We start from the raw sequence: 26,328 nt of genomic DNA, 5'->3' as shown, positions 1-26,328 counted from the left end.
CTTATTTGAGGCTGATATTTTGTACAACTCATATCACATACTAGGTGAATAGCCAGAAAATAATTCTGATAGAAATTTCATTGCTATTACATTTCGAGGCTCACCTATAATCTCAATGTGGCTGTTATGCGGTTATAATCACCAATGTGACAAAACAACTTGCTATTTTTTTTAACTTTCTAGAACAAACTCACAGATTTCAGTGAGTTGATCGAAAGTATTTATCATTTGATGACTCTCCATGGCATTAACTCTAATTTGTCAAAAATGTCGAATGTGACTGTTTATGCAGTTATGGGCAGTACAGGAGTTCCTCCATAATTTGCTTCAGGAAATCCTTGAACATTTCAACGTTACCACTTCTATAGGGTGTCCCATAAAGTACTTCCTCCAGATATTTTTTCACTAACTATCCAATTCTACAGTCGTTAATCTAAGAGATATCCAAAGTTTTCCACAGAATTTCTCCCAACAAAACTGGACAAGAATTTCAACGCCATTTCATCTACAGTTATTCCAAAGAATAGATCCAAAAGCTCCTCGAGGGGTTATTCGAGTGAATATATAAGAACATTTCAAATAATTCCCTCAATTCGACCTGCGTTTCGTTATTAAGTTCCTTTAAAAAAAAATTCTAGGAATTTCTCCAGCATTTCATCCATGGATTACTGAAGTTCATCCAAACATTTTTCAATGAATTTCTAAAAAAATCCCCATGGAATATTGACAAGTTCTTTTAAGGTTCCACACAATTTAACACCACAGCAATTTTTTTCTATGAAATCCTTCGATTGTAGGAATGATTATTCCTACACAATTTTCTAGTAATTTCGTCCTGTGTTCCAGGAGATCCTGTGCAATATCCTGCGAGATATTATGATTTTTTTTTATTGTAATCTTGGAAATCTTCTAAAAGTTCTTAAAGAGTGAGTCTTCCTGAAAATGCTCTTTGATCAAGGGTGACCTAAGAGATTACATAAGTAACTGTAACAGAAGATACCCGTAAATTTGCTTCAGGAATACGTCACGAATTTTCTCAACAATTTCTCAGCTTTCTGGGAAATTACCTTCAAATTTACTTGGTGAAAACTCCTAAAAAATGCTTGAGAAAAAAGTTTTGAAAACTTCCTTGAGAAATCTCTTAGAATTAATAGAGGAATTTCCGAAGAAATCCTAGGAGCAATCTCTGGAGTAATTGCTGAAGGTATCCTCAGAGAAACTTGTACTCAAAATCTTATAAAAAATCTAAAGAACAATTTTGTAGAAAAACCTAAGAAATCCTTGGAGGCATCTGAAGAAGTTTCTGGTTGAATATTACAACATGTATGTCGCCCTTAAACATACACCGATACACCACGACAGCGTGAATAATGTATATTGTATTTGAAATGATAATAAACGATGCGAGCAGCTACTCGTTCTCTTTCAACGTCTAGCTGTTGACCAAATCAGATGTCTTTCATTTTACTTAAAAACATCCCTTAATAGTTTAACGTATTTTAAACTTAGATCGTATTGTACCTTAATACCGGTATGTAAAAATGTATTAAACGGGAGTCTGTTCTAGAAAGGGCTTTTTTTTTAATTATCTGAAATAATATGTAAAGGAATTTCTGATGAAAGCCTTGAGGTATTTTTTGTGATATTGTTTGAAAAATCCTGGTTCTATTTTGAGATATCCAAAACCCATTTTTTGGAGGAATTCCTTAGGAAAAATTTTGGAGAGTGAATATCTCAAATATAGATATCAATTCATCCCTCTCGTAATGTCGTCGTAATACATCAATGAATGTTTGTCCTTTACTGGCATATACCAGATGCGCTGGTATGTCGTCGTAATGTCGCGAAAAAAAAATTGAGAAAAAAAAGTTTTAAAAATATTTTTAGAGAAATGTCTGGTCTGATTAAACTATTTTGTCCTGGTTCCTGTTAGGCTTCGTATTTTGATTACTGTTTTGTCTCTTTTCGGTCTCTTCTCAATTATTTTTTAATCTTTTTTTCCTGGAAAGGTTTCTAAATTTAATATTTTCAAGAAATTCATTCGATTGTGAAAGACTTCATGCACAATTTTCAAAATTATGGAAAATATTTAATTTCAGAGAAAATTTTTTTCGAAAAGTAAACTGGAATTTGAACAACTTTAAATTCGAAATTTCATAACAGTCTTGATTAATTTAGAACTTTTTCGAACAAAACGCAAACATTTATAATTTATTCATATTACCACAGTTGAATGTTATACGGTCGAACGCGATTACCAAGGGGCTTGATAATCCGTGATTCTATTATCAAATAAAAGTACTGATGCACTTGAAAGTTCCGTTCAGTTCACAGAGCTCTTACAAACGAAATAAAAAACATCATCATTGGAAAATACGATTCCTTTGAATAAAACTTAGCTTTGGTATTGTTATAATCTTCATATTGTAATATTGGATATTGGAACAGTTTCAGCATGCTTTACATAATGTTTAGAAGTGTATAAATAGCTATCAAATCGAAAACACTTTAAAATTTGTCATTAATTTGTTTTAGACATATAAAATTAGTGTATTTCTTGAACCTGGAATTAATTTTATAAAACCTGGAAATATCAGGAAATTTCATTTCGCTCAACGAGTAGACACCCTGTTCTATGTTAGAGACATTTCACGCTCCACTGGGGACGTAAAACCGTATAAAGCAAGCAAATGAAGATTAATTCAGAGTTTAAATGCTAGTAATGCTTTTAGTAAAATACCTAAACTGTTATAAAGAATTTATCAAGTGCGTAGAGCTAGGAACCTAAATGCACAGAATAAGGAGCATTGCAAAAAAGAGTGCGCAGAGTTAGGAACACGGAAACCCTTGAGAAAAATTAAAAATTTGCAATAAAAGTCATCACTTAGTGAAGCTTTTATATTTTTTCCTCATACATAAGATCAATAAGTATTTGATCCCAATATTTCAGAGTATTGTGTTTTGTTTTCATTCAATTACAGCTGTTTGAAAGTGAGCAGAGTATGGGGCCTTCACGGTACCGTAATCCGGGGTAACATTGATCATTTTTTTGAATATTTCTTAAATATTTCGTTTGAAAATGCAAATGTTCTACTTTTTATATTTTTAAAACAAGTACTGCCACCCATAGCTCGTGACTATAAACTGCATTTTCTTTTTTGAAAAATTTAAGCATGTTTAAATAAATGTTTTAAGCGATTTTTTCATTTAGCTGATATGGGGTAACATTGATCACCTATGTAAACAACGTTCGGTTATATTGAAAATGTCGTTACTTACTTAAATCATGACCCCTGAAGCCGAATATGAAGGCCAAACGCTTACAAGTCATTTACTTTTTGAGTTATTTTAAAATTAAAAACACCTCGAACCACGGAATACGCCTAAAGGTAGGCAATTTCCTAAGGGAATTCTATATTCTTCACAATAATTCGTTTATGTTACCTAATTGAGCATGCTTATGAAAGTTTTGACAACGGTATCGTTTTCAGCGATGCCATTTTTAGTAAGAACCGCATTTTCCTTGCTCATATCGTTTACAGAACTTATGTGAGACATGAATCTTCGGTAGTGTCATCCTTACCCATTGAAATCATTGTTTCGAAAAGTGGACAAATTTACGCATTAGGTAAACGCAATTTTCGCAAAAATCTTCACTTTCATTAGCTTATGAATATGAGAAAGAGAAGCACCATTCATTATTTGGAAATGTTCCATCAATAAATGATGATACGAACTTTTTATGAGATGAGTCATTCCGATCAATGTTACCCCGCTGATCAATGATACCCCGGATTACGGTACTTCAAATCATTTGTTGATTGTTATTTTATTAAAATATGTGTTGTTTGTCGTTCATATAACGAAAACTTCAGTGATGCTTGCGAACATGGGCAGACCAGCCCTGGAAAGTTATGGAGATCGTTTCATTAGGTGACACATCTTACTCATCCTTACCCTATTGACCTCAAGGAGGCGAACGTCTCCAGTAATTTCAAATTAAAATATTGTTCTAAGATTGCATTGTGCTATCAAGTAATTTATCTGGGTATGCAAAAGGCATTAAAACATAAAAATAAGCAATCAATATTTCCAGAGATCCCAGGTAATCCAAGGAAATAGTTATTGAAAACTATTGTTTTTGGGCATAATTTATGGAAAATAAACAAACTAAAAATAATACTTACCAGTTGTCACGAAATCTTCAACGCAACACATCAGAGCAGCACAATGCTTACAGGCGGATGAGTTACCGGCACCTGCTACGCATTCACAACGTGATTTTGTAATTCTCTGATTTTGGCAGCAGATTTCAAATTGGACCTTGTACAACACCTGTTTCTTCATTGTAGCTCCACAATATCCTCTGAATTGTAGAACGTTTTCAGAAACCTATAATTGTTAAAACATAACCAACGTTAAATTAACACAGCAAACTAATGTAATATAACACATAACAAATAATACGCAACAACATAGAGCAAAAACAATTTACACCATTATTACAAACATCTAATAAAATATCATGCAAAGAAACAAAATGATTTGTTAAGTTTGTTAATACGCAACACAATACGAATATTAGTTTCAAACAACATTATTTTCAGCAAGTTACCATGATCACCCTACCAAATTTGACTTGAAATCCAGATTAGCATTAATAATATAAAATCACTTTTGGACATACTTCAAAACTCACCTTGAAAACTTAGACGTGTTCTGTGGATGTTTTACAAATTTATTTTTTTCTTATTTTGATACAATAGGCTAAAATATCATGATTATCACTTTTATTTGTTTATATATAAAAACGCGACAATAAAATTCACCTGAAAGCGCACACAACTTCAATTTAGGACATACTAGTCCAATACAAAATTAAGTTACTCACGATTTCGAAAACATTCTCAATCAAGAAAACGTTTTTTCGAAAATTCATGATAGACTGATTTGGAAGAAATGTGAACTATTATGACCGAATTCAAAAATATGAAAGCCCCTGGCGATGATGGAATTTTCTACGTGGAAAGTATCAGAATAAAATTCGTGAGATTTTATATTAATTTATATTAATTAATTTTATATTTATTTATAAAAAATAATTTTAGGCTGTTTTATGCGATAAACATGAGTTTAACAATGATTTTATTATGGCAGATTGAAAAATCTTAGCTGTCACGATTTAATATGTTGTTGTACTATACTGCCGTGAATCGCAAGTCAGTCCCATCTGTAAAAATGGGCTGTAAAGTCGCCAAACTCGTTTTCCATACGAATATTCAAACAATTCCAGAGGATTGGAACATGTTCAAATCTTAAGGAAACACAATTTTCATAATTTGCTTTTCACTAGATATCGTACGAGAAAAATATAAAGATGATCAAAACACGACTCATTTTTATTTTACAGTGAGTAAATCTGTAGTGGGACTAATATGCGGTTACTTTTCATTATGGGACAATTAGACCTGCTGTTTGTTCTTAATTTTTCCGAACAAATCATATAACCTTATTACTGCAGCTGAAAGAGCATTGGAAGATATGTTGAAAATTGAACTCAACTCAATTTTGACGAAAATGCAGATGGGACTGAATTGCGATTCACGGCAGTATAGTACAAATAATACAATCAGCTAATGAAAGTAAATTAATTTGCACTAGTGCTGTATATAGGGCCTCATACTCAGGATGAGCGATGAATGGCGCCCTAAATCTGTATCATTTGCATACATGTCTACCATACATTTTTCACAATTCATCTTTTTTTTACAAAAACAAATGGTTTATCTTGCGTCTATTGCAAAAAGTTGTGAAAAATATCGAACAGCCGATTTTTGACTGAATTTAACCTGTTGAAAAGCAGTTAAATGAGCGGTAAATGGCGTCCTTACGGTAGAAGTGATAACCAGCATTACCATGCTCAACCGATGCCAAGTTTTTTTTTTTTCGAAAATGGTTTCCAATTTTGAGAAATCATTCGTTAGATGCATTTCGCCATACAAATATTTTTCGCGTTATCTACTTTTTACTCTATTCCACTTGTCTCACGTAACAGTTAGAACAAATCCCAATAAAAATCAACGTTGCGAGAGCATGTACGTCTAATGCTAAAATCACTGTGTTTGGCCAATACAAAACCAAGTGGCAGCAGTGTGTAGTTATCAAACCCGGACAAATATAAAGCGAGCGCTCTGTATGACCGATTGGCTACCTATCACATGTTTGAATCAATCATTAAAATAGTGGTCGACGAGAGTGCGTCTGTCGACCAGTTTACAAACTTAACAACACCAAATCTACATATACCATATTACTACTAAATAACATTTACTGTAAATATCAATTCTACTAATTACAAATAAATATAGCTTAGTAAAGCTTCATTAAAATCATTACCCGTCCATACGATACATGTTTTAGGAAGCAATCCTTTAATAGCGTTCTTCCGTTTTTGTAACTATTCATAGCATTTCTATCTTGAAAGTAGTTGAAAACGGCAACTGCAGACAGCCAGGTGATATTAGCAACCGAAATGTCACGCAAGGCCCAGTAAGGTGGCACATCGCGAAACTCTGTAGCATCCAGAGGCAAGACAGTCATAGCAGTTTCGACAAGGCTTCGGTTCAGATCATTTTCTCTGTATATTTTTAATCTACAACAGACAAAAAGAGCGAGTTATTGTACATTGGTCATTTTGTTTAATTGAGTGAATAGCTCACCGTTTTTCTAGTTGGGCCTTTGTTCCTTTTGTAGGTAACTTCAGCTGTGTCGCCTCCTCTTGTAATCGCTTCAACGTCTTCTTTCCGTTTGCTGTTTGTATCGTTTGTTCATCATATGACGCAGGAGCTGAACCAAAAGCTGTAGATGCTAAAATAAGATAAAAAAGACGAAATTCATTAAAATAGTTTGAAGTTACCTTCTATTTTACTATCCAGAAGAAAAAACGCATTTTTAGCGGTTAAACGATCGCGCAAAAAGCAATATTTACTTTATCTCTAATACTTAATTTTTTTTATTTTCGCTCTAAATATCAGTTTTTGCTATTTAAAATTGGTCTGTGCACGTTTTGGGCAATAATTTATTTTAAATCGCGAATTTATAAATTTGATCTTTTTAATGTTTATTCCTATCCTTTTTCATTTTTCTCTGGAAATTCCTATTTCTACACATTTTACCAATGTGATCAATTTTTTTTAATAGTTTCATTAAGAGCCAGTTCGCGAGAACCGCAACCCCCTTTCCAAGGGAAGTTGTATTGATATTGTCCGATCTGGCTGAAATTTTCAGGGATTGTTCTTCTATATAAAAGAAGATGTTTTGCAAAGTTTTAGATTTTTATATTAGGGGGGAAGTGGGACAAAATGACCCCCAATGGTTCCATGTCACTTAACATGCAAAATCACAAAAACTGATATAACTATAGTAAGTTTATATCTTGAATAGAATTTTGATTTTTCCTGGCCTTGATGCTTGCAATTTTCACTAAAAAGTGAAAGAGAGAGAGAAAGATTGTTGGAAGTTGCATTTTCTCACGAAAATTATGTATTTTTGAAATGGCATATCTGGATTACATCTCAAATGAAAGCCCATGAGTTGCCCTACAAAACGTCATATTTAGATTTTTGACCTAGTTCGGTTGGCAAAAAAAAAATCGATTTGAAAATCACTATTTTTTTTTATGAAAAACTCATTTTTCTCGATTTGAAGTACTTTCAAAATCCATATACCATGCCAATCTTAAAGTTTATATAACGTAGAGTAATCATGCCAAATTTTAACATAATCCGTGCACTTTTACTATAGTTATATCAGTTTTTGTGATTTCGCATGTTAAGTGACATGAAATCATTGGGGGTCATTTTGTCCCACTTCCCCCTAATATTAAAATCTAAAACATTGCAAAACATCTTCTTTTATATAGAAGAACAATCCCTGAAAATTTCAGCCTGATCGAAGAACATCGATACAAGAAGGGGTTGCGGCGTTCGCAAACTGGCTCTAAAAACCCCCATATTCACACTCATATGCTTTTATTCAACTCTTACTATAAAGGGGGAGACAACTTACGCTTACTAGAACAGGGTCCAGAAAAAGATCAAAGTCCAACTTTGACGATGCATATCTCACACTTTTGTTATCCTTCTAACTTCTATCGTGCGACGGCTCAAAATTCGTAATTTTTTATCCTGAACATCATAGCTATAATGCCTTGGTCCATTGGAGGTTCTGGCCACTTTCGGATTCCCCGTAGTCGGTTCTGGCAGGGCCACTTTGGGACACTTTTGTAATCCATGATTTTTTTCTATCCTGGACACCATAACTATAGTGGGGCCCAGATAGCCGTAGTGGTAAACGCGCAGCTATTCAGCAAGACCATTCTGAGGGTCGTGGGTTCGAATCCCGCTGGTCGATGATCTTTTCGTAAAGGAAATTTTCTCGATTCCCAGGGCATAGAATATCTTCGTATCTGCCACACGATATACACATGCAAAAATGGTCAATCGGCAAAGAAAGCTCTCAGTTTATAACTGTGGAAGTGCTCATAAGAACACTAATCTGAGAAGCAGGCTCTGTCCCAGTTGGGACGTAACGCCAGAAAGAAGAAGAACCATAACTATAATGCCATGGACCAATATGAGGTTTTGGTTACATCCGAAAACCCCGGAATAGGTTCCGGCTGGTACTCAGTGGGACACTTTTGTAATCCTACTAACTTATATCGTGCGACGGCTCAAAATTCGTGATTTTTTATCCTAAAATCCTTTATTCAAATTTTTTCTGACATATTCAAAACGTATAATGACGTCGCACGATATAAGTTAGTAGGATTACAAAAGTGTTCCACTGGATCCCTGCCGGAACCGATTCCAGTGTATCCGGAAATGGCCAGAACCTTATATTGGTCCTTGGCATTATATCTATGGTGTTCAGGATAAAAAACCACGAATTTTGAGCCGTCGCACGATATAAGTTAGTAGGATTACAAAAGTGTCCCACTGGCTCCCTGCCGGAACCGATTCCGGCATCCGAAAGTGGCCAGAACCTCATATTGGTCCATGGCATTATATCTATAAAAAATCACGAACTTTGAGCCGTCGCACGATATAAGTTAGTAGGATTATAAGTGTCCCTGCCGGAACCGGTTCCGGGGTATCCGGAAGTGGCCAGAACCTCATATTGGTCCTTGGCATTATATCTATGGTGTTCAGGATAAAAAATCACGAATTTTAAGCCGTCGCACTGTACTATAATGTTCAGGAGTTATTAGGATGTACAAAAGTGTCCCACTAAGGCCCTGCCGGAACCGATTCCGGGGTATCCGGAAGTGATAAGAACCTCATATTGGTCCTTGGCATTATATATATGATCTTCTTCTTTCTGGCGTTACGTCCCCACTGGGACAGAGCCTGCTTCTCAGCTTAGTGTTCTTATGAGCACTTCCACAGTTAACTGAGAGCTTACTATGCCAATGACCATTTTTGCACGCGTATATCGTGTGGCAGGTACAAAGATACTCTATGCCCTGGGAAGTCGAGAAAATTTCCATTACGAAAAGATCCTCGACCGGTGGGATTCGAACCCACGACCCTCAGCTCGGTCTTGCTGAATAGCTGCGCGTTTACCGCTACGGCTATCTGGGTCCCTTATATATATATGATGTTCAGGATAAAGAGTCACGAATTTTGAGGCATCGCACGATATAAGTTAGTAGGATTACAAAAGCGTCTCACTGAGGCCCTGCCGGAACCAATTCCGGGGTATCCGGAAGTTGCCAGAACCACATATTGAACCTTGGCATTATATCTATAGTGTTCAGGATAAAAAAACCACGAATTTTAAGCCCCTCGGGTTTAGGCCCTTCTCAAACAACGATTTTTTTTTTAAATCACGAATTTTAAGCCGTCGCACGGTACTATTCTGTAAGTTTCATAAAATGTCCTCTCAGGGTACAGGTGACCGGGTATCCGAAATGGCCAGAATTAATGAGAACCAATATCATTCGACCTTCTGACAGCTATTTACTTATAGAAAGTACACAATGAATAATTTTCTTACCGCTTATCTTGAAAAATCTACGTGAACCATCACTTCCGGAACGAATATACCCCATTTGAATTCGTAATAACTCCGGAACCAATTGGCAATCCCCTTTTTTCTGGAACATAATAAATCTGTTCGAGACCAAAAGATCCAAAATCGGTTAATAATTGGCCAAATTATGATTTTTAATGAAAAGTGAGACATTGTAGGTTTGAGAGTTAATATGTATGCCCAGAGACCTCCACACATACCACAAATCTGGGGCACATGGAACTCTACATATTGAACCCATCAAGACATGGGCCAGGACCAACGGCATCACTTCCCTTCCGAAGGCAGACATGATCATAGATTTTTTCCCAGAAAATCCCTACGGCGTCGGGGGGGAATAAATAACCGACCGACTGGGGTGGGAGGCAATCACGCTTGCCACTACACCACCTACAGGGCTGCGAAAAACCGGTAGGCGATTACTTTTCTTTTCAGGTACATATTCCTCATTAGAACGGAAAAACTTACCGAATATATGCGCGTTGCTCTCATTGATGTACCTCCGGACTACAGAGGATGGCAGCCTCTGCACCAAAACCATGGGAGTTTTTCCTCTGCTAGTTCCGCACTCTGGCTCCGGCGGGTCCGGCAGGTACCAATCTGATTCCGACACGTACACCGCCTCTACTTGCAGCGGCGAAGAGGCTTCCGGATGGCATCTGTAATACATTTTTTGTTAACAAAACGCACTCCCTGAATAATATATTATACAAACCTTTCCCAATCGCCGTCCTGCGGGCCTTCACTGCCGGTCAATCCGGTTGCTTGCATCTTTCAGGCACGTCGAGAAAAAAACCTGCTTTGCGGAGGAGCTTAGTGTTCAGAATAAAAAAACCAACGTTCCTAAGCCAGTCGAAAAATAAAAACAAACAAACGCGTGTTCTGACACTTAAGCTAACAAAAATCCATGTATATTCATCAGGAAATGGATCCCATGTATATAGAAATGCAAGAGCATGAAAAGTCAAACCAGGAGTTTTCGGTCATTGAAAATGTATGGAGATTTCAATATATTTTCAAATATTTCAAAAATGTCGTAGTTTCCGCGAAAAATATTTGGTCCCGGAGTTAGCCAACATTATTACCTACAACCTGTACCAAATATTTTCCATGATAATTCGTTTGTTGAGCATAAAATCTAATTTTAATAAATTTCTCCATACATTTAAAATGCTCAAGACTTCTGCTCACTAACGCCATCTGTTGCATTTTTTGCCGAAGCCAATAATCCATTGTTAGTTTGGACAAGTTTTGTGGATCACCGTTGAGAGTTTTGGCCTACAGCTATCAGGTATGTGGTTTGTTTTATTCGTTTTTCGGTTTATTTGTTTGTTTCGATAATTTATGGCCGTTTAAAAATTTTAACATTTTTTTGATTGATCGTTTGTGTATTTTTCGTTTATATAAGTCGATGAATAAATTGAAAATTTGGCTAAAAGTTTAAATTGATTTTGATCTTGTTTTTCGTTTTTATATCCTAAATTGACTGTTTGAACTTATATTTTGTATATCCTTTGTTTGAATCTGTTTAAAGCAATATGCCATTGGTCAACAGTATTGAGCCCTACGTTCCGGGCGCCATTCCATTTTCGCAGTATTTAGAACAATTGAATTGGGTCCTACTGCATCAGAAAATTCCTGCCGATGAACACAAGGCTACTTTTCTAGCTTCTTGTGGGACAGAGGTGTACTCTGAGCTAAAACTGTTGTTCCCAGGTAAAGATCTTGCCAATATTGAGCTCAAAGAATTGACGGATTCACTTAAGAAGCGTTATGACCGGAGTGAGAGTGACCTGGTTCAACGTGTAAAGTTTTATGCTCGATCCCAAAAGCCGGGTGAGAGAGCTGTTGATTTTGTCCTTTCAGTCAAACAATTGGCTGAATACTGTAACTTTGGCAATTTTAAGGACATGGCAATTAGGGACAGATTAGTTTGCGGCGTTTCTAACAAGCAGCTTCAGGAACGATTACTAGATGAAGAGGAATTAACCCTTTCAAAGGCGGAGAAAATTATAGTCAACCGCGAGGAGGCTGCTGAGCGATTGACATCAATCAATGGAGAACCTGCTAGGGTGAGCGTAGTGGAACGTCTTGGGAATAAAAGGGTTGGTTTTCAACGTGAGCCAACACCCGTTTCTTCACGTGGTCGTCGTAGGAGTCGTGAAAATTATAACCGGCGTAACAATGGTAGTCGCAGTCGTAGCAGGAGCTTTTCTACCCCGAGGAAGAATGGTAAAAAGGTCTATTTCTGCATTTACTGCCGCAGGAAGGGACATACCCGTAAATACTGCTACGACCTGAAGCACCAGAAGCCATCCATTAAGTCGGTCACCGTTGTGCCAAAGAAACCGGATTTGCCGGAGAGGTTAAGAAGAGCAGCTAAGTCGTCGGACTCGGAAGAAGACATGGACGTTCTGATGATTTCTGCATCGCAACGTTGTAACACCAGCGAACCATGCCTAATCGAAGCATGTGTGGACGGTGAGACCCTGCGGATGGAGATAGACAGTGGATCTGCTGTCTCCGTGATCAGCAAGCAGGCATACGGACAACGCTTCAAGGACAAGCCGTTGGAGAGGTGTAACCTTAAACTGTGTGACCGCTCATTTTGAGGTCACAATGGTTGAAGTCTCTTTGTTTATATTTGTTTGTGTTTACTCCGACGGTAGTTTATTTATTTATTTATTTATTTTATTTGTTTATTTATTTATTTATTTATTTATTTATTTATTTATTCATTCATTTATTTATTTATTTATTTATTTTTCTATACATTTATTTATTCATATACTTATACATTTATTTAAAAAAATATATATTTTTCATATACACTTATTTATTTATATTGTTCATTTATTTACTTAGATTGTTTATTTATTTTTATAGATTGTTTTTCATATTTTCATTTTTATTCACAAAAATATTATTATATGCGGAAAACAAGTGATTAGGGAATTCGAATTGTCAAGGCAAAGCATGCAGCCAAATTTGTCGGATTAAATGGGTAATTTAGTGTAGAGCTTCAACCATATTAATGTTAGTGTGTAAGATTTTGCGTCATCGATCCGTCAAGCTTCGTCTTTCATCGTGTCCGATCATCATCATCTTCGTCATCATGCCTGTATGAATGTCGGCACTAATTATGATGGGGCAGGTTCGGGTTTATGTGCTGACTGAACTATAAATAGGAGCCGCCGATTAGGGTGAAGTCGGGTAATTCGAACAGTCCTGAGGAGTGAAGAAATAGTGTCGGTCCGCGAGTTAGTTCGTCACCATACTGACCGTGGTAGTTTCCCCGTAGTTTAGTTACAGTGGCAGTAGGAAGTGCCGTCTAAGCCTAACATTCATTAATAAAACCTACATGCTAAAACTACAGTTAAAAGATGTTAAGTGTAACAAAACCACAGTTAAAATACCATTAAAATCTAACATCTAAAACCAGTTAAAATATAGTACGGATCATTTGAAAACCACCACTAACGGTTAGAAGAAGTGCACCATGGACAATACAGTTTATTCTAACCGCGCTAGTTTTCGGTGATCTTTAACGTACGCCTAATAATCAAGCGAGCCCGTGGTGAACTTTGAACTGCAGTGATTGTGCTTAAGAACAAGAGTGGCCGGCCGGACATATTGGTGAATGAACAATGGTATTCCGCAAATTCTGTGGTTGTCCGGCCCTTATTTGGTGCATGCTCGCTTGATTGGCCACTTACGCGCGTGATTTGGTACCACTCCCAGGACAGGAAACTTTGGCCATCGCTACAAAAGGCCTTACCGACCTCGCGATACTGTGTTTTCGAACCTGTGAAACAGTACCGTGATACCCCGAGAAGAAAGGAAAAGAAAAAGATTTGGAAGAAAGAAGAAGATGATCCTGCTTTGTGTCCGCCGGATGGAGTATCCTGTGTCGTCGATGCATGCCAACGGAGTCAACGATCGGCCGCAACGGTGAGCGCTAAAATTTGTTGAATAAAAGAAATCCCAAAGTTTAAATAGATGTGTTTTTCCCGTGTTGTCCTGAATAAAATATCTTGTATGGCCTTCTTAACCTCAACTGATTATCGTTGAAAATTAATTATTGAAAAGAAAAACTTGTTTTCCGCCATTTTGTATTTGTATTGTCCGCCTTGCCACCAAATATTCACGGGAAGATTGTCCGGGAGCACCATTTGAAACTACCCTGAAAAGGTGTGTTGTTAACCCCTGTCCTATAGGTTTTCCCATAACAGGGGTTCCCACCACACTTTCTTAGAGTATCAACTGGCAGTCGTCGATGGAGCGCGTCTGTCAGTTGCGGGTCGAATTACAGTTTTGGCGAAAGTTAACGGACGTCGCGAGAAACTTCCTTTAGTAGTGTTGGAGAGTGCAAAGGAGATCATACCGCTGCTAGGCAGGGATTGGCTTGATATTTTCTTCCCAGCCTGGCGAGATGCATTCCGAGGACCGATGCTGGTGAACCATACTGGCGTTTCAAAGGAGGACAGGGTCGTTGAAGATATAAAAAGTAAGTTTTCGAAGGTTTTTGACAATGACTTCTCTGTTCCCATTACAAGTTTTGAAGCAGATTTGGTACTCAAGGAAGATAAACCTGTTTTTAAACGGGCTTATGATGTTCCTTATCGTTTGCGTGACCAGGTTGTTGAACATATAGAAAATTTGGAGAAAGATGGAGTTATTACTCCAATCGAAGCAAGTGAGTGGGCTTCACCTGTTGTCATCGTCGTCAAGAAAGATAAGGGAATCCGTATGGTGGTTGACTGTAAAGTTTCCATCAATAAGCTCATAGTACCAAACACATACCCGTTGCCTGTGCCTCAAGACTTGTTTGCTTCGCTTTCCGGTTCAAAAGTTTTTTGCTCTCTTGATCTTGCAGGAGCATATACCCAATTGCGTCTTTCCAAGAAATCCAGAAGATTTATGGTGATCAATACGATCAAGGGTTTATATTCGTACAACCGTTTGCCTCAAGGAGCATCTAGCAGTGCTTCTATTTTTCAAAAAGTGATGGATCAAGTTTTAAAAGGTTTGGATGGTGTATTTTGCTATTTAGACGATGTGCTAATAGCCGGGAAGGACTTTGAAGATTGTGAGAGTAGACTTTATTTGGTCTTGGATCGTTTGGCCAAGTTCAATATAAAAGTTCATTTAAAAAAATGCAAATTTTTTGTTTCCAGTTTGCCTTATTTGGGACATGTGTTGACAGAGCAAGGTTTGTTACCTTGTCCTGAAAAAATTGAGACAATTCGTAGAGCCAAGCCTCCGAATAACGTCACAGAGTTGAAGGCATTTTTGGGTTTGATCAACTATTATGGTCGCTTCATTCCCAATTTATCCTCCCGCCTTAGTCCACTTTACAGTTTGCTAAGGAAAAATACTAAATACGTTTGGAATGATGATTGTAACAAAGTTTTTGAAGATTCCAAAAAACTTTTATTGAAACCAAACTTTTTAGAATTTTACGATCCTGACAAACCAATAGTCGTTGTTTCCGATGCCTGTGGATATGGTTTAGGTGGTGTAATTACGCATGTTGTTGGTAAAGAAGAAAGACCAATAAGTTTTACTTCGTTTTCGCTGAACGATGCGCAGAAATCGTATCCAATTTTGCATTTAGAGGCACTTGCTGTGGTAAGTACGATAAAAAAGTTCCATAAATTCTTGTATGGAAAGAAATTCACAGTTTTTACAGATCACAAGCCTTTGATTGGAATTTTTGGAAAAGACGGCAAAAATTCAATTTTTGTAACTCGTTTACAACGGTACATTTTGGAGTTATCGATTTATGATTTTGAAATCATTTATCGTCCATCAACAAAAATGGGTAATGCCGATTACTGCTCCCGGTTTCCGTTGCCTCAAGAAGTGCCACGTGCTTTGCAGAGAGAATACATCAAGTCAATTAACGTTTCCGGTGATATTCCTCTGGATTACAGGACTATAGCGAAGGAAACACAGCATGACGAGTTTCTTCAGCAAATTTTATCTTTCATGAAAACAGGTTGGCCGAAGAAACTTAGTCAAAGATTCAAGGATATCTATTCAAATCACCAAGATTTGGAGGAACTGGATGGTTGTTTAATATTCCAAGATCGTATAGTAATTCCAACGAAGTTACAGAATTCAGTTTTAAAACTTCTTCATAGAAACCATTCAGGAATCACAAAGTTTAAACAGTTAGCTAGAAGGTCGGTTTACTGGTTTGGAATCAATAGCGATATTGAAAGTTTCGTTAAACATTGCAGAGTTTGTAGTCAAATGGCTGTGGTTGCAAAAAACTCAACACAAACCAGCTGGATTCCAACAAATCGCCCTTTTAGCAGGATTCATGCAGATTTTTTCTATTTTCAACAGAAATTGTTCCTTGTTGTAGTCGACAGCCATTCGAAATGGTTGGAGGTGGACACTTTGAAGCCCGGTACTCACGCTGTCAGTTCGTGGCAAACTAGATGTTGGTAACACGAACAGCAGCGACATTAGCATTCTTAGGTTAATGCTTCTACTGATTCATTAGCCGTTATGCTGCATCCAAAGGTGCGACGAACTTGCTTCATTGCTTCTTCTCTGAACAAAAATAAATGTGAAATTGACATTTTACTGATTTTTTTTCTCCATGCTAACTTTGATGAAAATTGAAAATTTTTCTGTTCCGAACACCGTTCGCATCGCAACTATTTTTTCCCTTAGCAACGCTAGGCCTAGAAAAATTCGACAGAAAACAGCTTTCGACGTTTTGTCTCTTCGACGTTTTGTCCCTTTCGACGTTTTGGGATTCGACGTTTTGGCCTTCGACATTTTGGGTTTCGATTTTTTTAATTTAATAACCATGCGGATTGGATTACCGAACAGCTCAATATTGTCATGGCTACCTAACTCAAGTGATATTGATAACCCAACAAACAATTTTGCTGAATAAGAGTTGAACAAATGACTTTTAAGCGTATTTCAGCTGAATAAACTATTATGCAGCTACTTATGTTTCTTGGGAAGTGACTCCGGTACCTTTTACTTGATCGTACCTACGGGATTTCTGAGCTATAAATACTGGCTGTCGTAAGCGCAGAAGAGGAGACCTCATGGACTGTGGACAGATTAACATATTATTTTATTCTTTATTTGCAGGATATAAAAAATATAAGTGATAATTTAAATATATTTGTGTAAACAGATGTACAGGAGACGAACAAATGTTTTGGTTGCTTCGCATTTCAGCTATTTCCGTATGCTTAACATGAACATTAGGGTGCCAATGGAATGTATGGGAAAAATTTTGCCATCGAATTTCAAAAAAAGGTAGGGCTCAAAAGTTTTGTCTCCTCGAAAAAAGTCCCCATGCAAAATTTGAGCTCAATTGGACTTCATTAAGTGGACCCCCAAAGCGGTCAAAGTTTGGCTTTTTTGACCCATGAAAAATATCCAAAGGGGGGGGGGTACATGAAATTTCCGAAATCGAAATTTTTTTTTTGATGCCAGATGTCTTAGAAATGCATGAAACGTCGAGATCTGGTGTTATTTGGAAAAAATTTTTTTGAAAAAATCGACCTTTTGGGACTTTGAGTTGGGGGAGAGAATTGAATTTGAAATGAACGATTTGAATTCAATTGCTGAGAAATTCAAGGCAATAGTATTGAAACATATCCTATATGATTGTTGGCCACTGAAAGCATATGATATGTGATATTTCATTAGGGTGGTTCATTTACTTTCCATTAGGGTGGTCCTTTTTGTTAAAAAATAAAAAATAGAATTTTAATTGAATATTGAAGACAATAGTATTGGAACATCTCTCACATTATCGTCAGCCATTTTCTACATTTAATATGTGGTATTTTATTAGGGTGGTTCACTTATTTTCCATTACGGTGGGCCTTTCTGTCGAAAAATCATAATTTGAATGGGATATTAAAAACAATAGTATTTTATCACCTCTTTCATCATCGTAGGCCATTTCCTTCATTAGATTCGTTATATTTCATTGGGAAGGCTCACTTATATTCAATTACGGTGATTCTTTAAAAAAATTTGGGGTGGGTAATGTCTATTACATTACCGCGGGGTTGACGTAGAACTACGATGATTAATAATTTGATTTGTTATGTGTATGAATTTGTAAGTTTACTAGTTTTGTGTTGTTATTGATCGGATGAAGTTTTCTCTTTTTGGACTCATTTTGGTAGTCCTGAAAAGAACCATTTGTCGTTCTGTGGTTCCGAGAACCAGTGTTTGGTGTTCCAGGAATAATGCCAGATGATTGAATTTGTTTGTTTGGTCGTTGCTTCCTTGTGTTGCTTGGTTGGGTGATCGGTTTCTGGTTCCAGCGGTAGTTCGCCAAACTCCTCTAGTAGATAAGATGTTTTATAGCTCGGGTGCTTCGATCGTTAGAATCGATAGAATCGGTCCAGTGCTTTGGTCTGTAGCAATATCCATTGCATGAGCATTAAGGCTCTGTACATTGATACTCATCAATATGCAGGCTTGGCCGCTATGATCCAGTATTTCACGCAGTTCGTCTCAAAGCGTCACTAATCGATGATTGCCTAAGCGCTGCAGCTCATTCCTTAAGTCAACCCTCTTGAAGAATTGCTGCCTTTGGCGTGATGGAACTTGAAAAAAGTAGAGTTTGTCAAAAATAGTCCTTGCAATGAAGTAACCCGCGACAAATCAACATATACCAATTGCTGATCCTGGCTTTTGTCATAGTCGTACACGACCTCGGGGAAAGTTCCACCTTGCGACTTATGAACAGTAAAAGCACAGACACTAACCATCGAGAACTGAATGCGTTTGCATTTGATTATGCCGCACAGTTTGAAAGTAAAATAAAAATTCTCTATACAGGAGTGAAATTGGAATTTCAAAACCAAGAGCCTTACGTTGGCATGAAATATTTTGAACTCTCATAACTGTTTGCTGGTTTAACGAAATTCCTTGAATGGCACCTCAATTGAAAGACAAGACATCAATGGGTCATGTCGTTTACTTACTGAATCCTTCATACCTGTCCAAATAGTTTAATTACTGTTTTAAAAGAGAACGTTGATTTCAAGCAAATTTATAAATAGGGAGAGAAAATTTGACGTCATTTGCTTTCCATTCTCCGCTTGGATCGCATCACAGTAGGCGACAGATCGTCTGGCTCGGACCGGGCGTGCTTCTCAGGCACAGACATCGATAGCGAAGGACCTCCCCGTTTGTCTTGCTTCGCTCAAATCAAACTGTCGAACGAGCGAGAGAAGATGCCGTCCGAAGCCAAAGTCATCACCGCTGCCACCGCCAAGAAGAAGAAGAAGGGGAAGCAGTCCACAGGAAAATTTGCGGTCGAACTGTGAACACGGTCGGGCAAGTCATTCTCGCTTTGTGCTTCACGCTTGTTTGCGTTCACCCAGCCATCGTCATCGCCGCCATCATCAGATTTCGACTTAAGCCCGGTGATCCACTACCTGTTACTGTTGTGCGCCATCCACGCCACGAAACTTTCGGTTCGTCGTATAAGCAATTAACTTGCTCAAATTTATACATTTGAGTTGAGGATTCCCCGTTTGACCATGGCAATCAACTGATAACATCCCGCAGTGTTATTTATCTGTAAGAGCATCAAAGCTAACAAAGCCATCGGCCCTTTTCAGAGCCATCAAATTAGTGGAAAAGAGTTAAAAGAGAAATATTTCCGACTTTATATATGAATTCTAATATTCCTAAATCAATTTTACAGCTTCATACAAAATTTCATTTGTCATGAATAATTTATGACTAAACATTTTGAGACTGTAATCGCGGACGCTGCTGCAGTGCCGTCGGGGTGAGAGCTCAACATTTCACAACGATTGTAAAATAGAGTGGCATTTCCAACAGCGTCTTTGATGTTCCATATTTTAAGGGAACACTGATTAGGAAAATTATCACATGTAACAAAATTGCGACATATTTAGAATGCTTTTGATAAGAAATTCTCATTGAACAATTGTAATAATTTTGGCACCCATGGATCTGAAATTTACCTTCATAATAAAGAAAATGTTCATGTTCGACCAATTTCTCACGCATTAGCATTCTCCGCACTTTTCAAGTAATTCCAAGCCCAACACATTATTGGCACATACCCATTTCCCAGATTGGTCGATCAGAAAGCGAAGAGCACAAAAGGGAGGAGCATCATCTGCTATGCTGAGGTTATAAAACATGCTGCCTTCGTCGGATTCAGTTTCATTCCAATTCCGCTTTCGAGCTGGTAAGAGCTCCTCCGAACTTGCTCAGCGAAAAGTACCTCGCTGCAAGAAATCTGCTGAGCTGTTAATCTTCAAGCTGCCAATCCAGCATCTGGTTTGTGAAATCGCTCGAGATTTCTAGGTTGACCGATCCGCGCTTCTAAATTTCGACTCGTGGTAAACTCGTAGTCACAGCATCCAAGCTCAATCGGCCGTTTTCATAAAAGGGTTTATTGGATGATGTTTACTGAATTATCTATAATGATCTAAATATCGCGGTATACTATAATTTGGTTCACATAATTTACCCCAAATAATTACATTAATTTGAGAATTTATCGCTGCGCACCGTCGGACCGTAATAACATCATACTACTCAGCATTGTATGGTATTTCTAACAGCATCGTTGATTTATCATATAATGGGGGAACACTTCCTAAATTCTCGAGTATGGAAATTGGAAAATGTATTAAAATTGCGACAGATTTCAAATACTGTTCAATAAACTGTTTCCTGACCAATTGTAATAAGCAACTATTGATCTGAAATTTTTCTACAGGTTAGTCTATTGCAAATGTCATAGTATATAAATCAGATCACATTGAACATTGATCAGAAATATTTAAAATTTGCACGAAACCAAAACATGCGTGATTTTAATTTATTGTGCGCTGTTAAAATAATGTTGATATTTTTACTGTCCATACGATCGCGCATGTGAATTTTCCAAGATATGTAAATCCCTAACCAAGACATCAACTTCATGTACCTTATCCTAGATTGGTCAATCAGAAGAAGGCGAAGAATACGAAAGGGAGGAGCATCGTCTGCAATTCAAATTTTGTAAAACTTACTATCTTCGACAGATTTGGTTCATTTAAGGGACGAATGACCTTCGGATTAAAATCCCTCTGTAACAACAACAGGATTCGGTTCATTTCATTTACACTTTCGAGCTAGTAAGAACTTCTCGTGATAAACACAGTATAGTAGGGTGCGGCTTATTTTTCAAAAGTTCTCAAAACCAAAAATTCGTATGCTCTACTGAATTCTTATCACATTGAAAGAGAAACCTCAAAATATGAGCCAAAAATATTAACATTTAGAGGTGGCGCAAGCGTCTTGAAGGTGAATTTTCAAGTCATGAAAAATGACCGTCAGTGTAATAAACATAACTTTGTAATTTTTCAACCGATTTTAAAACTTTTAGCATAAATACCTTCAAAATTGAATTTGTAAAAACTTTGTAGAACATAAAATTTGTCTAAAATCAAAACTAGTCTTAGTTAAAAATACTTTTATCCAAATTTTTCCTCATTTTACTAAAAAAATCATTTTTGTTTGACCATAACTTCATAACTACTCAATCGATTCCGAATCTTTTTTTCATGTTTTTGAAGCAAATTTATTTGTTTTTAAATTGTTCATACAACACATTTTTCTAAAAAATGGTTTTGACTTAGTTATTCAACAAAAACTACCCAAAAACATGATTTTTGAATGAAAAAATCAAATTTTTATTGATTATTTAAGTTTTTTTCGCCGGAAATTGCATTTTTTCTATTAAACTTAAATTTATAAAGCATCTTGCCTTAATTACGAGTTGAATTGTGCATACATATTTTCACATACGCAAATATATTTTTGTTGCAGAATTATTTAAAAATTGTTTCAAAGTCATTCACAATCGATGAACAAATGAGAAAAACCAGTTTCAGCTTCAGAGATAATATTTAACTGGCAAAAAATTACAAAAAACTGGCATTTTTCGTTAAAAAATCATGTTTTTGTTCAGTTTTTGATGAAAAACTTGGTCAAGACATTTTTTTAGTGAAATGTGATGTATGAAAGGTTTGAAACCAATTGAATTAGCTTTAAAATCATGTAAAAAGATTTGGAATCGGTTGAGTATTCATGAAGTTATGGTCAAACAAAATTGAAATTTTTAGAAAAATAAGGAAAAATTTTGAATAAATTACTTGTAGCTAAAACTATTTTTGATTTTAGACAAATTTGATGTTCTATAGAGTTTTTATAAATTTAATTTTGAAGGTATTGATGCTAAAAGTTTTAGAATCGGTTGAAAAATAACAAAGTTATGTTTACTTAACTGAAAGTCATTTTTCATAACCTGAAAATTTGCCTTCAAGACGCTTGCGCCACCTCTAAATTTTAATATTTTTGGCTCAGATTTTGAGGTTACTTTTTTAATGTGATTAGAATTCAGTAGAGCATACGAATTTTTGGTTTTGAGAACTTTTGAAAAATAAGCCGCACCCTACAGTATAGCTAGTAATATTTCTTAATGTGCTTACCACATACTTGCTCTAATCTCTTAATTCATCTCGTAGCATCATACAATATCTTATTTATCACGAATAATCGACAATACGACAATTTGAGGATGGTCCGAGAACGCTGCTGCAGTGCCGTCGGGATGCAATAACAGCATAATACTCATCTTGTACATCCCTTGCCAAGACATCAATTTCATATAGCCTATTTCTCAGATTAACGCAATAGACAACATGTAGAAAAATCAATTCAGATCAATAGTTGCTCATTACAATGGGTCAAGAAACAGTTTATTGAACAGTATTTAAAATCTGTCGCAATTTTAATACATTTTCCAATTTCCGTACTCGAGAATTTTGGGAGCGGGGGCCATGACTGGTCCTGGCTGGAAATATTCGTGGGGAGAAACTCGACCCTTTGCTGCAGGAATTTCATTAACAACTCTTTGGTAAAGCATAAATTTTCCGAGGAAAATTCTGCTAAAAGTGAACTTTTTCAAAACAACTCTTTTTGATTGGAATATTTATCAACAACTCTTTGTCAAATAAAATCATCCTAAATAACTCTTTGCTCCATCGTCAAACCAAACCATTTCATTCAATTCATCAAGTACAAGAATATGAATGGTAAGGAGAGGCAGATGGTGTATATTTCGCTGGCGTTAGTTTCCAACAGGTCGCCGGTTGGCGCTGACTACTAATCCGTCCACTGAATGTTTTTCAGTTGTTGCTTTCGCTTCGTTGCTCTCTGGTTCCGTTCGCTACTCGCACACTGCTGTGGCTTTCACGCGCTCTTCTTTGCTGCTCCGCTGCTTGATCCGTTCGTTATGCCGTTCGATTTGTGAATGAGCTGGGAGCAGAACAACCAGTGGTTTTATTTGCTCGAGCTCCGTTCACCGATGGCGAGTGGTGGGGTTCTCGCTTGGTTGTTTCGTCACTCCGTTCGCTACTCGCACGCGATTGGTTATTGCTTTCGCGCTATTTTCGTTGATGGTGTGATTCTTCGCTGAGAAAAAAAACTGCAACTCTTTTGATTTTTCATGCAAAATGACCAACTTTGATAAACTATATCTCAGTTATTTATGGACCGATTTGAATGAAATTTTCACAGAATATCAGACATAACTGAAATTTTAACATATATTATTGAGTGATTTTTCCAATCACACGTTGAAAAGCAGTAACGGTTTGACTAAAGTGAACTTTTTGACGATTATTTATAATTGACATAACTAAACATATTGAAGGAATAGCTTCATGGTATCCTCAGCAAATTTGTAGATTTTGACGAGATGAATAAGTTTGCTGAAGACAGCTTTTGTGTAAGGCTATCAGATAATAAGATAAAAAGTTTTGAATTTTTCGTCGAAAATTACAGTTTAGTCAAACCGTTATTACTTATAAACTTGTGATTTGAAAAATTATTCAAAAATATATGTTAAAACTCAAGTTACATCTGATGTTCTGTGAAAGTTTCATTTGAAAATATTTCCATAAATAACTGAGATCTAACTTACCAAAGTTGGTAATTTTGTATGGACTATTGAAAAAGTTTCAAATGCATGTGAATAAGTTGGGGCCTTCCTTAGCCGAGTGGTTAGAGTCCGCGGCTACAAAGCAAAGCCATGCTGAAGGTGTCTGGGTTCGATTCCCGGTCGGTTCAGGATCTTTTCGTAATGGAAATTTTCTTGGCTTCCCTGGGCAAAGAGTATAATCGTACCTGCCACACGATATACGAATGCAAAAATGGAAACTTTGGCAAAGAAAGCTCTCACTTAATAACTGTGGAAGTGTCATAAGAACACTAAGCTGAGAAGCAGGCTCTGTCCCAGTGAGGACGTTAATGCCAAGAAGAAGAAGAAGAAAAAGAAGAAGAAGATGTGAATAAGTTCTCAGTTTTTTCGACAAACCAGCTAAATATTTCATGGGTGCACAACAGCAACAGGGTAGCGGATCACAAACCAGATTCTGGATTAACAGCTCAGCAGGTTTCTAGCAGCGAGGTACTTCTCGCTAAGCAAGTTCGGAGGAGCTCTTACCAGCTCGAAAGCGGAAATGGAATGAAACTGAATCCAACGAAGGCAGCATGTTTTATAACCTTGGAATAGCAGATGATGCTCCTCCCTTTTGTGCTCTTCGCTTTCTGATCGATCAATCTGGGAAATGGGTATGTGGTAATAATGTGTTGGGCTTGGAATTACATGAAAATTGTGGAGAATACTAATACGTGAGAAATTGGTCGAACATGAATTGTTGGAATGATTGGCATTCCCTAAATATTCAATACGAGCTATTGATAATCAATAGTTTTCTTTATTATGAAGGTAAATTACTGATCCATGGGTGCCAAAATTATTACAATTGTTCAATGAGAATGTCTTATCAAAAGCATTCTAAATATGTCGCAATTTTGTTACATGGGATAATTTTCCTAATCAAAGTGTTCCCATAAAATATGGAACATAAAAGGCGCTGTTGGAAAAGCCACTCTATTGTTCAATCGTTGTGAAATGTTGAGCACTCACCCCAACGGCACTGCAGCAGCGTCCGCAAGTTCAATCTCAAAAGTCATAAATTATTCATGACAAATGAAATTTTGTATGAAGCCGTGAAATTGATTTAGGAATATTAGAAGTTATAAAAAAAATCGGAAATATTTCTCTTTTAACTCTTTTCCACAAATTTGATGGCTCTGAAAAGAACCGATGGCTTTGTTAGCTTCGATGTTGTTACGGATAAATAACACTGCTCGGACCAGCAAAACTCAGGGGGCTTCTGGTATTTGCTTCTAACGGGATTGCTTCTTGACCACCAATGATGAATAGCTCCTCGGCCGATGAAATTTGCGGCGGCGATGACGATGGCTGGGTGAACGCAAACAAGCGGTGAACCACAAAGCGAGAATGACTCGCCCGACCGTGTTCACAGTTCGACCGCAAATTCACCTGTGGACCGCTTCCTCTTCTTCTTCTAGGCGGCGTCAGCGGTGATGGCTTTAGCTTCGGACGGCATCTTCTCTCGCTCGCTCGACAGTTTGATTTGAGCGAAGCAAGACAAACGGGGGCGTCCTTCGCTATCGATGTCTGTGCCTGAGAAGCACGCCCGGTCAGAGCAAGCCGATCTGTCGCCTGCTGAGATGCGAGCCAATCGGAGAGTGAAAAGCAAATGACGTCAAATTTTCTCTAGCCACCCCTATTTATAGATTTGCTTGAAATCAACGTTCTATTTTAAAACAGTTATTAAACTATTTTGACAGGTATGTGGGATTCAGTTAGTAAACGACATGAAGCTTTGATGTCTTATCTTTCGATTGAGGTGCTAATCAAGAAATTTCGTTAAGCCAGCGAAAAGTTATATACGTTTAAAATATTTCATGCCAGCGTAACGCTCTTGGTTTTGAAATTCCAATTTCACTCCTGTATAGAGAAGAAAGACGTACTTCTACGTCAAAAAATGAGTATTTGAATGGAATAGTAAATACAAGAGTAATTAAACATCTCCTATGTCATCGTAGGCCACTGTTAATGTATAATATGTGATATTTCATTGGGGCTATTGTCCTCAGTTTTGCATAAGGGTGATCATTTAATTTGTAAAATATTCTCAATAGATCTAACAAATCAACTTTGTTTGTATAGTTTTTTTTTTTTTTTTTTTTTTTTTTTTTTTTTTTTTTTTTTTTTTTTTTTTTTTTTTTTTTTTTTTTTTTTTAAATTTCTTTATTAGTATCATTCCA

The 26,328-nt window shown here is 36.8% G+C and overlaps 1 protein-coding gene across 3 annotated transcripts in view; it reads right to left on the bottom strand.

The window, feature by feature from the left end:
• The window catches only part of LOC110678675, a 28,785-nt gene extending 17,465 nt beyond the window's left edge, over positions 1 to 11,320 (bottom strand). The window contains exons 1-4 of one of the 3 annotated variants that reach the window (XM_021851879.1): positions 10,808 to 11,320; positions 10,561 to 10,751; positions 6,720 to 6,867; positions 5,960 to 6,652 (exon numbers count right to left, since the gene is read on the bottom strand). In XM_021851879.1, coding sequence (XP_021707571.1) covers positions 6,370 to 6,652; positions 6,720 to 6,867; positions 10,561 to 10,751; positions 10,808 to 10,863 — 678 coding nt within the window. In that variant the 5' untranslated portion in view covers positions 10,864 to 11,320 and the 3' untranslated portion in view covers positions 5,960 to 6,369. Of the gene's footprint in view, positions 1 to 4,187; positions 4,457 to 5,959; positions 6,653 to 6,719; positions 6,868 to 10,560; positions 10,752 to 10,807 lie in introns of those variants that run through there. The other 2 variants (XM_021851880.1, XM_021851878.1) reach the window with 2 other exon arrangements.
• Positions 11,321 to 26,328: the final 15,008 nt, after the last annotated feature.

Source organism: Aedes aegypti, chromosome 3, assembly GCF_002204515.2.
Source record: "Aedes aegypti strain LVP_AGWG chromosome 3, AaegL5.0 Primary Assembly, whole genome shotgun sequence".
Lineage (NCBI taxonomy): Eukaryota > Metazoa > Arthropoda > Insecta > Diptera > Culicidae > Aedes > Aedes aegypti.
This window is presented reverse-complemented; position numbering and strand designations above follow the sequence as displayed.